The following is a 13,967-nucleotide window of genomic DNA, read 5'->3' as shown; positions in this document are numbered from 1 at the left end:
TTGTTAGAGTACAATTTTTCGTAGTAATCTGAAATGATTCTTTTAATTTCATTTGGTTCTGTTGTGATGTGGTCCTTCTCGTTTCTTATTCGGGTTATTTGTTTCCTTTCCTGTATTTCTTTAGTCAGTCTAGCCAATGGTTTATCAATTTTGTTAATTTTTTCGAAGAACCAGCTTTTGGCTTTGTTAATTCTTTCAATTGTTTTTCTGTGCTCTAATTCATTTAGTTCAGCTCTAATTTTTATTATTTGTTTTCTTCTGGTGCCTGATGGGTTCTTTTGTTGCTCACTTTCTATTTGTTCAAGTTGTCGGGACAGTTCTCTGCTTTTGGCTCTTTCTTCTTTTTGTATGTGTGCATTTATCTATATAAATTGGCCTCTGAGCACTGCTTTTGCTGTGTCCCAGAAGTTTTGATAGGAAGTATTTTCATTCTCGTTGCATTCTATGAATTTTCTTATTCCCTCCTTGATATCTTCTATAACCCAGTCTTTTTTCAGGAGGGTATTGTTCATTTTCCGAGTATTTGATTTCTTTTCCCTCGTATTTCTGTTATTGATTTCTAGTTTCATTGCCTAGTGGTCTGAAAAGATGCTTTGTAATATTTTGATGTTTTGGACTCTGCTAAGGTTTGTTTTATGACCTAATATGTGGTCTATTCTAGAGAATGTTCCATGTGCGCTAGAAAAAAAAGTATATTTTGCAGCAGTTGGGTGGAGAGTTCTGTATAAGTCAATGAGGTCAAGTTGGTTGATTGTTGTAATTAGATCTTCCGTGTCTCTGTTGAGCTTCTTACTGGATGTCCTGTCCTTCTCCGAAAGTGGTGTGTTGAAGTCTCCTACTATAATTGTGGAGGTGTCTATCTCACTTTTCAGTTCTGTTAAAATTTGATTTATGTATCTTGCAGCCCTGTCATTGGGTGCATAAATATTTAATATGGTTATGTCTTCCTGATCAATTTTCCCTTTTATCATTATGTGGTGTCCTTCTTTATCCTTTGTGGTGGATTTAAGTCTAAAGTCTATTTTGTCAGAAATTAATATTGCTACTCCTCTTCTTTTTTGCTTATTGTTTGCTTGATATATTTTTTTCCATCCTTTGAGTTTTAGTTTGTTTGTGTCTCTAAGTCTAAGGCGTGTCTCTTGTAGGCAGCATATAGATGGATCATGTTTCTTTATCCAGTCGAAGACTCTCTGTCTCTTTATTGGTGCATTTAGTCCATTTACATTCAGCGCAATTATAGATAAATAAGTTTTTAGTGCTGTCATTTTGATGCCTTTTCGTGTGTGTTGTTGGCCATTTCATTTTTCCACATACTTTTTTGTGCTGAGATGTTTTTCTTAGTAAATTGTGAGATCCTCATTTTCATAGTGTTTGACTTTATGTTAGTTGAGTCGTTACGTTTTTCTTGGCTTTTATGTTGAGTTATGGAGTTGATATTCCTTTTTGTGGTTACCTTATTATTTACCCCTATTTTTCTAAGTAAAAACCTAACTTGTATCGTTCTATATCGCCTTGTATCACTTTCCATCTGGCAGTTCAATGCCTCCTGTATTTAGTCCCTCTTTTTGATTATTGTGATCTTTTACCTATTGACTTCCTTGATTCCCTGTTATATTATTTTATTTATTTATTTATTTTAATTAATCTTAACTTGTTTGTTTTTGTGATTTCCCTATTTGAGTTGATATCAGGATGTTCTGTTTTGTGACTTTGTGTTGTGCTGGTATCTGATATTATTGGTTTTCTGACCAAACAATCTCCTTTAGTATTTCCTGTAGCTTTGGTTTGGTTTTTGCAAATTCTCTAAACTTGTGTTTATCTGTAAATATCTTAATTTCGCCTTCATATTTCAGAGAGAGTTTGGCTGGAAATATGATCCTTGGCTGGCAGTTTTTCTCCTTCAGTGCTCTATATATGTCGTCCCATTCCCTTCTTGCCTGCATGGTTTCTGCTGAGTAGTCTGAACTTATTCTTATTGATTCTCCCTTGAAGGAAACCTTTCTTTTCTCCCCGGCTGCTTTTAAAATTTTCTCTTTATCTTTGGTTTTGGCGAGTTTGATGATAATATGTCGTGGTGTTTTTCTTTTTGGATCAATCTTAAATGGTGTTCGATGAGCATCTTGGATAGATATCCTTTCGTCTTTCATGATGTCAGGGAAGTTTTGTGTCAGGAGTTCTTCAACTATTTTCTCTGTGTTTTCTGTCCCCCCTCCCTGTTCTGGGACTCCAGTCACCCGCAGGTTATCCTTCTTGATAGAGTCCCACATGATTCTTAGGGTTTCTCCATTTTTTTAAATTCTTTTATCTGATTTTTTTTCAGCTATGTTGGTGTTGATTCCCTGGTCCTCCAGATGTCCCAGTCTGCATTCTAATTGCTCGAGTCTGCTCCTCTAACTTCCTATTGCATTGTCTAATTCTGTAATTTTATTGTTAATCTTTTGGATTTCTCCATGCTGTCTCTCTATGGATTCTTGCAACTTATTAAATTTTCCACTATGTTCTTGAATAATCTTTTTGAGTTCTTCAACTGTTTTACAGTGTGTTCCTTGGCTTTTTCTGCAGTTTGCCTTATTTCGTTTGTGATGTCTTGAAGCATTCTGTAAATTAGTTTTTTATATTCTGTATCTGATAATTCCAGGATTGTATCTTCATTTGGGAAAGATTTTGATTCTTTTGTTTGGGGGGTTGTAGAAGCTGTCATGGTCTGCTTTTTTATGTGGTTTGATACGGACTGCTGTCTCCGAGCCATCACTGGGAAACTAGTTTTTCCAGAAAATCCGCTAAAAGAAAAATGCAGTCAGATCCCTATCAGGGTTCTCCCTCTGGCTCAGGCTATTCGGATGTTAATGGAGCCGCCTGGGGAGGGTGGGGGAGGGATCAGAGAGATAGGAGAGTAGCACCTCAGAATATAGCCAGAGTTGCTTATCTTGCTTGGAATCACTATTATATCTGAGATTTCCGCGGGGCGCATCGCCTATGTGTGCTGGCTGTGTGGAGATTGCCCCCGGGGGGTCTGGCCCCCTGGAATCACAGTCAGATCCTCCGCTATTAGCCCCACCCCCAAGGTTAAGTTTCCCCTACTAAGACGGTGCACTCCCGACTCCCAAATCAGAAGCTGCCTCCCGGGGACTCCCCATCCTGCCTGCCGTGTCGCCGCACCACCTCCGAGAACCTGCTGGGACCCCCCCGGGGTCAGCTCAGGAGAGCGCAGGAGCTCCCCGCACCTGCGCCGCGACTGCGCGTCCCGGCTGGGACGCTGCTCTCCCCCCTCCAAGACCAGCCACTGCCTCCCGGGTACTTCTCCCGCCGGCTGCGCTGTCATGCCGCCCGCGCGAACCAGCTGGGCCCCCCCGGGGTCAGTTCAGGGGGATGGAGCTGCTCCCCGCGCTCATGGCACGCGCGCGCCCTGCCAAAATCCCGGCGGGACGGCTCCCCGGCTGGGACGCTGCTCTCCCCGCTCCAAGACCAGTCACTGCCTCCCGGGGACTTCTCCCACCGGCTGCGCCGCCACGCCGCCCTCACGAACCAGCTAGGCTCCCCCTGGGGTCAATTCAGGGGGATGGAGCTGCCCCCCGCGCTCACGCCACGCGCGCGCCCCGCCAAAATCCCGGCGGGACGGCTCCCCGGCTGGGACGCTGCTCTCCCCGCTCCAAGACCTGTCACTTCCTCCCGGGGACTTCTCCCACCGGCTGCGCCGCCGCGCCGCCCTCACGAACCAGCTAGGCTCCCCCCGGGGTCAATTCAGGGGGTTGGAGCTGCCCCCCGCGCCCACGCCACGCCCGCGCCCCGCCAGAATCCCGGCGGGACTGCTCCCCGGCTGGGACGCTGCACTCCCCGCTCCAAGACCAGTCACTGCCTCCCGGGGACTTCTCGCACCGGCTGCGCCACCGCGCCGCCTGCGCGAACCTGCTGGGCCCCCCCCCGGGGTCAATTCAGGGGGATGGAGCTGCCCCCGACGCTCACGCCACTCCCGCGCCCCGCCAAAATTCCAGCGGGACGGCTCCCCGGCTGGGACGCTGCGCTCCCCACTCCAAGACCAGTCACTGCCTCCCGGGGACTTCTCCCACCGGCTGCGCCGCCGCGCCGCTCACGCTAACTGGCTGGGCCCCCTCCCGGAATGAGTTCCGGGGCCAGGGCTGGGCCCCTTGTTTGTGCCATCTGCCCCCCTGGGCTCTGCCCCAAATCGGGCGCCGAAGGTCACCTGACTAGTACGCTGGCTCCAGGCTCTGAAAACAATCGCTGCCTCCCCGTATTTGTTCGTTCTCCGTCTCTAAATCTGTGTTTGTTGTTCAGGGTTCGTAGATTGTTATGTATGTGATCCATTCACTTGTTTTTCCGAGTCTTTGTTGCAAGAGGGATCCGCGGTAGCGTCCACCTGGTCCGCCGTCTTGGCCCCGCCTCCTAGTATTACTTTCTAAATCATTCCTGCTTTTGGTCGGAGATTGGAGATAACACATTGATGATCAATACCTGGACTTAGTTGAGCTCCTAAATGGCAGCCATTTCAGGCTCTTTAAACTCACAGTGCTGGCTTTCCACCGGATACCATTTGGTTATTCGCCAGGATTTTAAGTAAGAGCAATGTTCTCAGTTGCGTTGCCGAAGTGAGCAGACTCAGTGTGCATCAGCATTTTAGTCCGAGGCTTTTCTTTCACCTTTTAAGTGTGGAAGACAATAGAAGATAAATTTTATTATTCTTAATACTATCAGGATGCAGACTAAGAACATTACCGTCCCTTGCAGTAGTGATCTAGAACATGTACTTATTCCTGGTGGTAACCAACCAAATAAATCTGGTGTTCCTAAGGGTGTTACAGTGTGTAACCAGGTAGCTTTGCTGTCTAATTTTATGTGTATCTTGTTCTACTTCTCCTGTGTTACTTATCCAAATACAACAAGAGGTATTTGCTACAGCACAGGCTACACTTCCTTGGACTAATAAAAGTCTAAGCTTATTCTGTAATCTTGTCACCTTGGCTTAATGAAGTCAGATATCACTGCTGTGTTTCCATTCCCATCAGCAACTTCATCTGTTATTTGCCCCATACCAAAACCGAAACCAAACCCAGTGCCATCAAGTCGATTCCGACTCATAGCAACCCTATAGGACAGAGTAGAACTGCCCCATAGAGTTTCCAAGGAGTGCCTGGCGGATTCGAACTACCAACCCTTTGGTTAGCAGCCATAGCACTTATCCGCTACACCACCAGGGTTTCCATTTGTCCCATAGTGATTGATAAATTTCTTAAAGATTTCTCCAATTCACCTATACCATAAGCAGGAATTAAATCTACCAACCATACCCTGAGTGATGGACCAATGGGCTTTCTTCTGACTCTCGTTTTACAAGGGGTAACAAATTAACATTACCTTTCCAGTATTTACTAGCATTATTACTATGAATAGCTAAAGGTAATCCTAAAATTCCCAAAGAGACTGCCCACATAAATTCACTGTCTATTGGAAAGGGATCATTAAATTAGTTTAGTTGGATCTACCACACAAAAACATGTATTGTAAGGCACACAAAGTTTGTCTAGAGGAAAGAAAAGGTATAGAAAAACTTGCATGAAACAAGTTTTCATTAAAGAATACATAATTAGCGAGGTAATACGGGATGGACTTCTCCTTTTGGAGGTCTTCAATTAATCTCTTTAAAACATACAAAGTATTCTCCTGAGGGCAAGCTGCCCCTCCTTGGTTTACTTATTAACAGTCATGGATCACTTTATTAGGCCAATTGTCTGAAATAACGAATGAAACCATGGCTCTAAGGTCCTCGAACCACGAAAACAAATCTCATGGGGTGTTTGTTTATGCATAAGCACCATCAGTAATGGCTTTTCATGTGCCTCAGCAGCAGCTACATTCTGCAAAGCCTCAGCTTGCATTTTAGTATAAATAGAGCAACATTTATCCATTAAGACACGACTGTTCGAATGAATAGGAAATCTAATGCTGTTCTGTTTGTAAAATCATAGCTCAGATTTCAGACACTTCTGTGGTTATGATAGTTACAACTTTGCTAAGTTTACCAATAAAAAAAAAAATAGGAACTTTTAATTCGAGAGTTAAAACATCTAAACCCATTAGTTAAATAGTTTAGGAGAAAGGAAAATGGTTTCTTGTATCCAGAAGGTAGGACCTTAAAACATCAGCAGTATTCCCACATAAAAACCCATAGTTTTCTTTAGTTTAGTCAGTCTTATGTAGTTAATTTCTATTCCACGTGCTGATGGATCAGCCACAGTCTGCAAACCCATCAGCTTCTGCACAGAGTTCTGGAAAGCTTGTTTGAGTCTAGTCGCAGACCTTTTCATAAATCCAATATAGTCCCTCATTTTTGTTGAGATATTCCCATCAGTGTCAAAGGGACATGGAGTTGGAACACGTGGGTCCTGAAAATAGGACCTCTTTTGTTTCTGGCTTCTGCTCCACAGTCCAGGTCTCGAGTTCGACTGGATTTGTAGCTTCAGATATCCTCGACAACTATGCCATTAACTGTTGTAGGGTAAAAAAATCACAAAGTTTAGTAAAGCAAAAAGAAAGTTTCATTCGGCATATATCCACAGAGGCAAAAGTGGGAAGCGGACAAGCGTGCTGCCAGAACCATGGCTACCCGAGTCGGAGGAAATATTACAGAAGTGGGAAAACGGACAAGCATGCTGCCACAGCCGTGTCTGTCCGAGTCCCTACGTAGTGCCTTTTAAGGAAACACTGAAAGTTTTTTTTAATAGTTTCATCTTAATAATTCTTTTTTTTTTTTTTTTCAATCTTATCGAGATAAATCTTAGCTTACCAAATTTCAGCTTTTCTCATTAACTTCTGAAATGAGCTTTTTGGCACCTCATAATGAGCTCGTGCCGTTTGTTCGTAAATATATTTCTCAATATTTTTCACTTTGACTTCAGGGTATATTAAGTTTTTGTTTTGGTTTAATTTCCAAATTGTTTTCCCCTTTTAAAGTTTTGGAGTTTATGAGGCCTGCATGCTTTTCTCACATGTTGGAAACATTCTTTGTTACCTAGTAAGTAATTTTAAGAGTGTTTCAATGTGCACTTTATATTAACAGTCAAAACCTGGTTTAACCAGTTAGTCTAATATTTGCTTTTCTTTCCTTATGTCATCTGTTGGTGTATTGAGGTGTGAGCTGCTTAGATGATGTTCTCCATCTTCTCCAGTCCCTATCGTCCTTCTTCTACGAGCGTTAAAGGACGGGCTGGATTGACTTGGAACTTTGTTCCAACAGAGCCCATCTGTTCATGGTGGAGAAATTTGTTCAGAGTTTATGTCCAGAGCTGACCCGCTTTGGGTCAGCAGCATGTTGCACAGTTGATCACTCTCTGTGAAAATACTTTTTTCTTGGCTTTCGGAATACCACATGTTCTTTAAATATCTACCTGGACCTCTGTTCTTACCCTTCTTTGTCTACAGCCATGGCCTTTCCCTGTCATCTCATCTCATAGCTTTAGACATGTTGACATCTCCCAATTTCACCTCTCCAGCCAGACCTCTCCCCTGAAATTCAAGACTTAAGTGTCCAGCTGGCTCCTTGACATCTCTACTGGGGCCTCTCACAAGCATCTTCACCTTAAACCCTAAACGAGTTTCCCCTGCACTCATCTAGGTCTCGGTTAAGAACAGGGCTTGAAAATTCTTCTCAGTTATGGGAGACAGACATTTCGAAGACTACAGACCTTCCGGATCATCTGTCACTGGTCTCCTGCCTCACTGGTGTTTTGCCCTTCTGGGAGCCAGGATCCCTACTGCCTTGGGGCTTTCACATGTTGGTCCCTCTGCCTGGGTCTCTGGCAGCTCGGCTCGCATTCACCTGGCAGATAACGCTTCCTTCCTTAGCTCTTTGTTCTCATACTATCTTTTCAGTGGCGCCTTCTCTGAGACCCCATTTAACATTCAGGCCACTCCCTCAGCCCCATCCCTGGCCTATAATGCCTGCTCTGCATGTTTCCCTCTGCTCCTGCTTCTTCTACTGTCTGGATCCAGGTGACAGAATGGCTCCAGGGGAGAGCAGAGCCTCAGGTGGGAGGTGTGCTGGGCCTGGCTCCTCTGAGCTGACTCAGCCCTGGCTGCACACTGGATTGCTGAGGCATTTTGCAAATATTTGCTTGTGCCCTCTTCCCAGAGATTCCCTGGGCTGGAGTCCGGCTTCCAGAATATTAATGTGGCCCAGGTGATTCTAATCTGCTTCCACCATTGAGCACCAAGACTCTAGGTCCTCCATTTCTGAGGGTTAGACCAGTCCCCCTTCTAGGGGGAGTGGAGGGGCTCTGCTCTGCATGAGGTGTGGTGTCAGGGCTAGCCTGTGACCTGAAGGGGTGGGTCATCCCAGCCTTGATCCCCCTGCTGCAGCCAAGTGTGGGCTTCACCAGGAGGGGAGGGCAGTAAACTCACCTGTTGGTCTCTGTGTGGAAAGTTATTGTCCCTGAGTCCCTCATGGGACAGTGGGCAGCAGAGAACGTCTTTCCCCAAGTGAGGTCCTCCCTGTGTGTGTGGTTGTGGCACAGGAAAGGTGTGTACTGATTCTAGCATTTACCAGCTTATTTTCCACACTCAGGATTGACTTCTCAAGACTGATCTTGTCTGAAAATGAAGCCGGGAGGAAGAAGAAAAAAAGAGGCATCCAGAACGGCACATTCCCAGGTAAAAGGCATATTGCCGGTTGTTGGCTCTTTCCTCTCCTTCTCGTGTCCTGTGCCTCTGACAGGTCCTGTCTGACACATTTGCCTGCACTCACCCAGGTCCTTCCCTTAGTCCCCTCTCACCTCCACACAGATTCCATCTTTCGGTGACCCAGTGACTTGGGACTTGTGAAGAGGCGCCATTTGGGGAGCATCATGGGAAGGTCTTCACACCATTGTGATCCGTAGGGTTCTCATTGGCGGCTGATGGTTGGAAGTAGATTACCAGGCCTTTCTTCCTAAAAAAAAAAAACCCACTGTCGAGTTGATTCCAACTCAAAGCGACCCTATGGGACAGAGTAGAACTGCCCCACAGGGTTTCCAAGGAGCACCTGGTGGATTCGAACTGCCAGCCTTTTGGTCAGCAGCCGTAGCTCTTAACCACTACACCACCAGGCCTTCCGAAACAAAATTAGGGACACAAAACTTGCTCAACGTTATCTTCTGTGGATCTGTCAGAACTCTCACATCAGCCTCATTGGTCCTTATATTTCTTTCTCTCATCTTGTGTGAAAATAAGAACTGTCCCTTGTCCACTTGGTGAGATGTGTTTTTCATTACAGGAACTGTTGACATTCAGGGATGTGGCCATAGAATTTTCTCAGGAGGAGTGGGACTGTCTGGACCCTGCTCAGAGGGCTTTGTATAAGGACGTGATGTTGGAGAACTACAGGAACCTGGTCTCCCTCGGTGAGCATAACCTCCCTCCAGAAGTCAGGATCTGCCCTGTGTATCTTTGCATTTTCCCTTGTGAGTTTCTTGGAGGCCCCTGCCCTGCTCGATGGACTTTGAAATCCTTGTTCTTAAGACAGAGATTGAACTTAGATTCGGAGATGAAAAGCTTCATAATGCAGCACCTGGCCTTTAGCCTTCCCCTTTCTTCCAATAATCTACACGCTTCACACTAGAGTAGTGCCGGTTCCAGAGCTTGTGTAAACACAAACCCTTTTGGCTAAACTTGAATACATGCAAGTCTCTGACCTTACTCCTGAGCTTTTAAATCATTGGTTCCTAGAAGAGACCTAGATAGCTGCGTATTCAATACGTTCCCTAAGCATTCAGAAGAAAGCAATCGCTGCATGAATTTTTAATATATTTTTCTAGAGACATCTGCGATGGTCTAAGGTGAACAAACCTGCATTGTAAGTTTGTATTCTGTAAAAGGTACAACACATCAAGTTCTTTTTTTCTCATAATCAGGAATCTCTTCTTCTGAGGTGAATATTATCTCCATTTTGAAGAAAGAGACAGAGCCCTGGACTGTGGAGAACAAGATGAAAATAGCAAAAAATCCAGGTAGGTTGGTGAGCAGCAGACCCTGCCAACGATGCCAATTGCGCATAACATTCCAGAGAAACCAAAATCACCCACCTCTGACACCACCAAAATGTGTGGTAGGTAACAAATCCCCTGCCACATACCAGGTTCCCGTGCCTGTCCGGTTCAGACCTCAGCTGCTCACGCAGCCCCCCGAGGCTGGGTCAGTGGTACCTGCTACAAGCCCGGGAGGCTACGTGACTCCCTCCACTTCAGACTAGCCAGCCCCAAATCTGGGGTTTTCCTCTATCCCCTCGGTACCAGCCACAACGTCGGGAGTCCACACACTTCCCCCTCTTCAGACCTGCTAGCTCCCCCTGTGCCTTTGGGTGTGATAATTCGCTGAAACGGGTTACAGAGCTTCTGGGAGATACCATCCCTGCAGTAATAACTTTAATGTGACAGAAAAGGACACAAATGAAGAGACACATAGTGTAAGGTCCAGGAGGGATGCCATGTCCTTAGAGTTGCCCTTACCTTCCCAAGAGCAGAGTTTGCTCTACCCAACCTGGTGGTGAGTCTCCATGTTCCAGGGCTTTTGTAGGCCAGTCCACATACTCCTTGTCAGTTAGCAGGTGTGCTCCTTGTCAATGCCTGGGTGGTACTATCTAGCCAGCCTGGTGCCTTAAGCCAAAACCCATTGGGGTCGAGTGGATTCCAACTCATAGCAACCCTGTAAGACAGGAGAACTGGCCCATAAGGTTTCCAAGGCTGTAAATCTTTACGGAAACACTGCCACATCTTTCTCCCACACAGCAGCTGGTCGGTTCAAACCACTGACCTTTAAGTTGGCAGCTGAGCACTTTAACCACTGTGCCACTGGGGCTCCCTTTGGGGTAGTCATTCCCACTTGGGAAATCCCCTAAGTTGTTTTTGCAAAAACAAAAGGACAAAAGGCCACACAAGGGAACGCACTGTACCACAAACCACCCTCTGGCCTTTTCGTCCTGGGTTCTTTCAGATATTCAGCATTTGGAGGGTTACCTTCCCTTCCCTGTACATTTGACCAACAGTATAACAATCCCAGTCCAAATCAGTCATTAACAGTTATTTCAGTCCATCCTCACCCGGTAGGGTGTAAACTCCTCCCAGGCCAAGGTCACTAAGGTCCACCACAGGCCTCCATCCCCTTGTCAATTTCCAAAAGCAGGCGTATCTGATACAGTTGAGCCAAGAGACCATATTTTTGGAGGTACTCACATTCACAGTTACAGCTTTTTAAGAATCACACAGTTGTATAGTCATATCAGCATCTTTCTCCACACTGTCTTCTCCAGATCTACCAGGAAAAGGGGAATCTATTCAGTGGGGGGGTCTTCCCTTGTACCCCTTCATTTTGAGTGTGAACACACACTCAGGAAGGTGCCCAGGTGAGCCTCTGGGCTCTCTAGAACCCAAAACAAAAGTCCAGATTGCTTTCTGCATCACACAGTGGGAATGGATGAAGATGTGAACATAGGTAATTGCTCATATGGAATCCACACCATTAAATATTGTTTGGGAAACTCTCCCCAAATGGAAAAATACAAATTTATTTCTTGTGAACTCTGAACAGAAATTTTTCTTCCCCATACCCTATCACTTATCACTCTCTTCAGACATGTGAAACTTCGTCTTCTCGTTCTGCAGTGGTGGTCCAGCTCAAGCAGAGACAGAGGCAGAGTGTTTCTTGTGACCTACAGCACGTTATTATCTGGCCCCTATGAGCTCTTTGGTGCCTTGGCTTTGAGAGGGACAGGGTGGGCTGTTTCAAAGGGTCTTCTTGCCCCTTTGGTTTATCCTTCTGTACTTGATTCCATCTGATCCTCAGTTCTCAGTTCATACAGGTCAGAGCTAAGGCCTCTGTAGTCCTGACCCCAGAATGTATCCAGGTCCCATTCTCATTCCACATACTTGGGAGACCATCTCATGAAATGGGAAAACACTGGCTGCTCTTCATTGTATCTAGGGCCCCAGGAAGTTCTATGAGGCTGTCTTAAAGCCCTCACTGTCCATTTAGCTCTCTCAACTGTTTCTTCATTTCTACTTTTCCATGTTTCAGAGTGTGTGTAACTGGGGAGTGGGTTGAATCTTCTGAGATTGTTAGTCAGCGGTACTACAAAAAGCGTGGACAGATCCTGTCTCAGAATCACAGTCCTACACGGGGACCGTGTCTCAGTCTTTGAGCATGGGCAGAGCACATGTCACCTTATCGAGGACCTTACAAATTCTCACCCCTTTACATAACTCCAATATCTTCTATTTTTCTCCTTCCCCCAGACTCTCTACCTAGTCTGGGAATGGATGAAAACCTTGGCTCTTCTTGATTTTGTATTTTTCTGTTTGTATGCTTATATCTCTGAATCTTGCTTTTGAAATACACCTTCCTAGAGCCTGAAATCTCACCGCTTTTTTTCTCCTTAGACCAACTTACTCTTTGGTGATGGGTAAGTTCTGGTGGGCTCCCCCATGGGTGGGCTTACTGAGGAACAGAAAATTCTTGAAGGAGAACACTTATGCATGTTACAACGTTGACTTGCTATATATGTAAGTGCCCCTTGAAGCTACTGGGTACAATAGTCGTCATGTCCCCAGATGCTGAGATCAAGGAATGAGTATTGTTTATTACAAGAAAATTTCCTTCTCAAGAGTTGGAGGTTATAACTCAGCAGCCGTTTTTCTAAAACCTATGTAAGCTCCAGAATTTTGTGAAAAGATAGTTACTCCTTTTGTTTTTGTTTCACATGACTTAGTGCCTATTAAAGTTCACTTTTACCATTTAAGTGAACTGGATTTTTTAAGTTGAGAATTTGGGATATTTTGACAATGTACTTTTTTATTAAGTTCCTGTCTTGTAAGTTGCCATTGAGTGGATTCCAACTCATGGTGACCACATGTGTACAGAGTAGAACTGCTCTAGAGGGTTTTTAATGTTGTGACCTTTTTGAAGCAGATCACCAGGCCTGTCTTCTGAGGTCCCTCAGCCAGTTTGAACTGCCAGCCCTTTGGCTAGTAGTTGAGTGCTTAACCATTTGTGCCACCCAGGGCCGCTGAGTTAATTTGCCATCATTTGTTATATAAAGTCATTGATTTTTTATATAGTGTGGCGAGCCAAGATGAAAAATAGCCTCCTGCAGGCTATAGCTCTGTAAAAGTGGTGTGGGGGTGGCATCTGACCTCCTCTTCACGAGGCGGAAGGAGAATCAAGATCAACAGCCCAAGCCTGACTCCCATGAAGCGGAGGTCAGACATGCCTCCTCTCTCCACCATCTTTACCAGTTCTGATACCAACCATTCCTCCCACGGCGTTCTCTACTTCTCTGCTGGGTTTGATAATTCATGGCAGCGGTCACACAGAACTCACAGACAGTACTCACAATTATGGGGTGTATTAGTGAAGTAAGAGTTTACAATTCAAGCTAACGAACACTCAGGATACAGTTTTTCCATCAGGACAGCCTCTTCCCAGCTGTTTTCCCAGGCACGCCTCTCTCTGGCCCCTTGGCCTCTGCCCTGCTCAGGCAAGTGTTAAAAAGCTCTGCTAGTTCTGCCAATAAGTGCCCAGAGGCACCCCACTCTACCAGTAATCCTAGGCCTAGGGCGTTCAGCTTTCTCACTCCCTTGTGGGGGAAGCCTACTTCTCTGTCTCCTGCCAGCCTCCTGCTGTTCTCACCTGCCGCCATTCTTCTGCCACCACTTCTCCCTGTCTTCAGTGTTACAGCTCTCTGTCTCCTGGGTCTAGGAGCTTCTCAGTGCAGGGATCCTGGGTCCAAAGGACTCACTGTCTGCTCTTGGCTGTTTTTGCTTGGTAATGGCGGAATCTTCTTCCTGCCTCTGGGATGGCTCATTTCAAACCCAGCAGGATGGCATAACTGACCAGTCACCTTGATGGGCCACAATTACCCTGTATGCACAGTCCCACCGAATCACTTGGATGGGAGTTACAAGACCATGGCAAGAAAGGCCACATTG

The 13,967-nt window shown here is 45.6% G+C and overlaps 1 protein-coding gene across 1 annotated transcript in view; it reads left to right on the top strand.

Annotated features, from left to right (window-relative positions):
- The window catches only part of LOC135227221 (zinc finger protein 883-like), a 36,489-nt gene that overhangs the window by 6,174 nt on the left and 16,348 nt on the right, over positions 1-13,967 (top strand). Inside the window, 3 exon segments of the mRNA XM_064294197.1 lie at positions 8,576-8,661; positions 9,263-9,389; positions 9,900-9,995. Of these exon segments, the coding sequence (XP_064150267.1) occupies positions 8,608-8,661; positions 9,263-9,389; positions 9,900-9,995 (277 nt within the window). The 5' untranslated portion in view covers positions 8,576-8,607.

This window comes from Loxodonta africana, chromosome 11 (assembly GCF_030014295.1).
Source record: "Loxodonta africana isolate mLoxAfr1 chromosome 11, mLoxAfr1.hap2, whole genome shotgun sequence".
NCBI classification, from domain to species: domain Eukaryota; kingdom Metazoa; phylum Chordata; class Mammalia; order Proboscidea; family Elephantidae; genus Loxodonta; species Loxodonta africana.
Note: the sequence above shows the minus strand (reverse complement) of the source record. Positions and strands in the feature narration are given on the sequence as shown.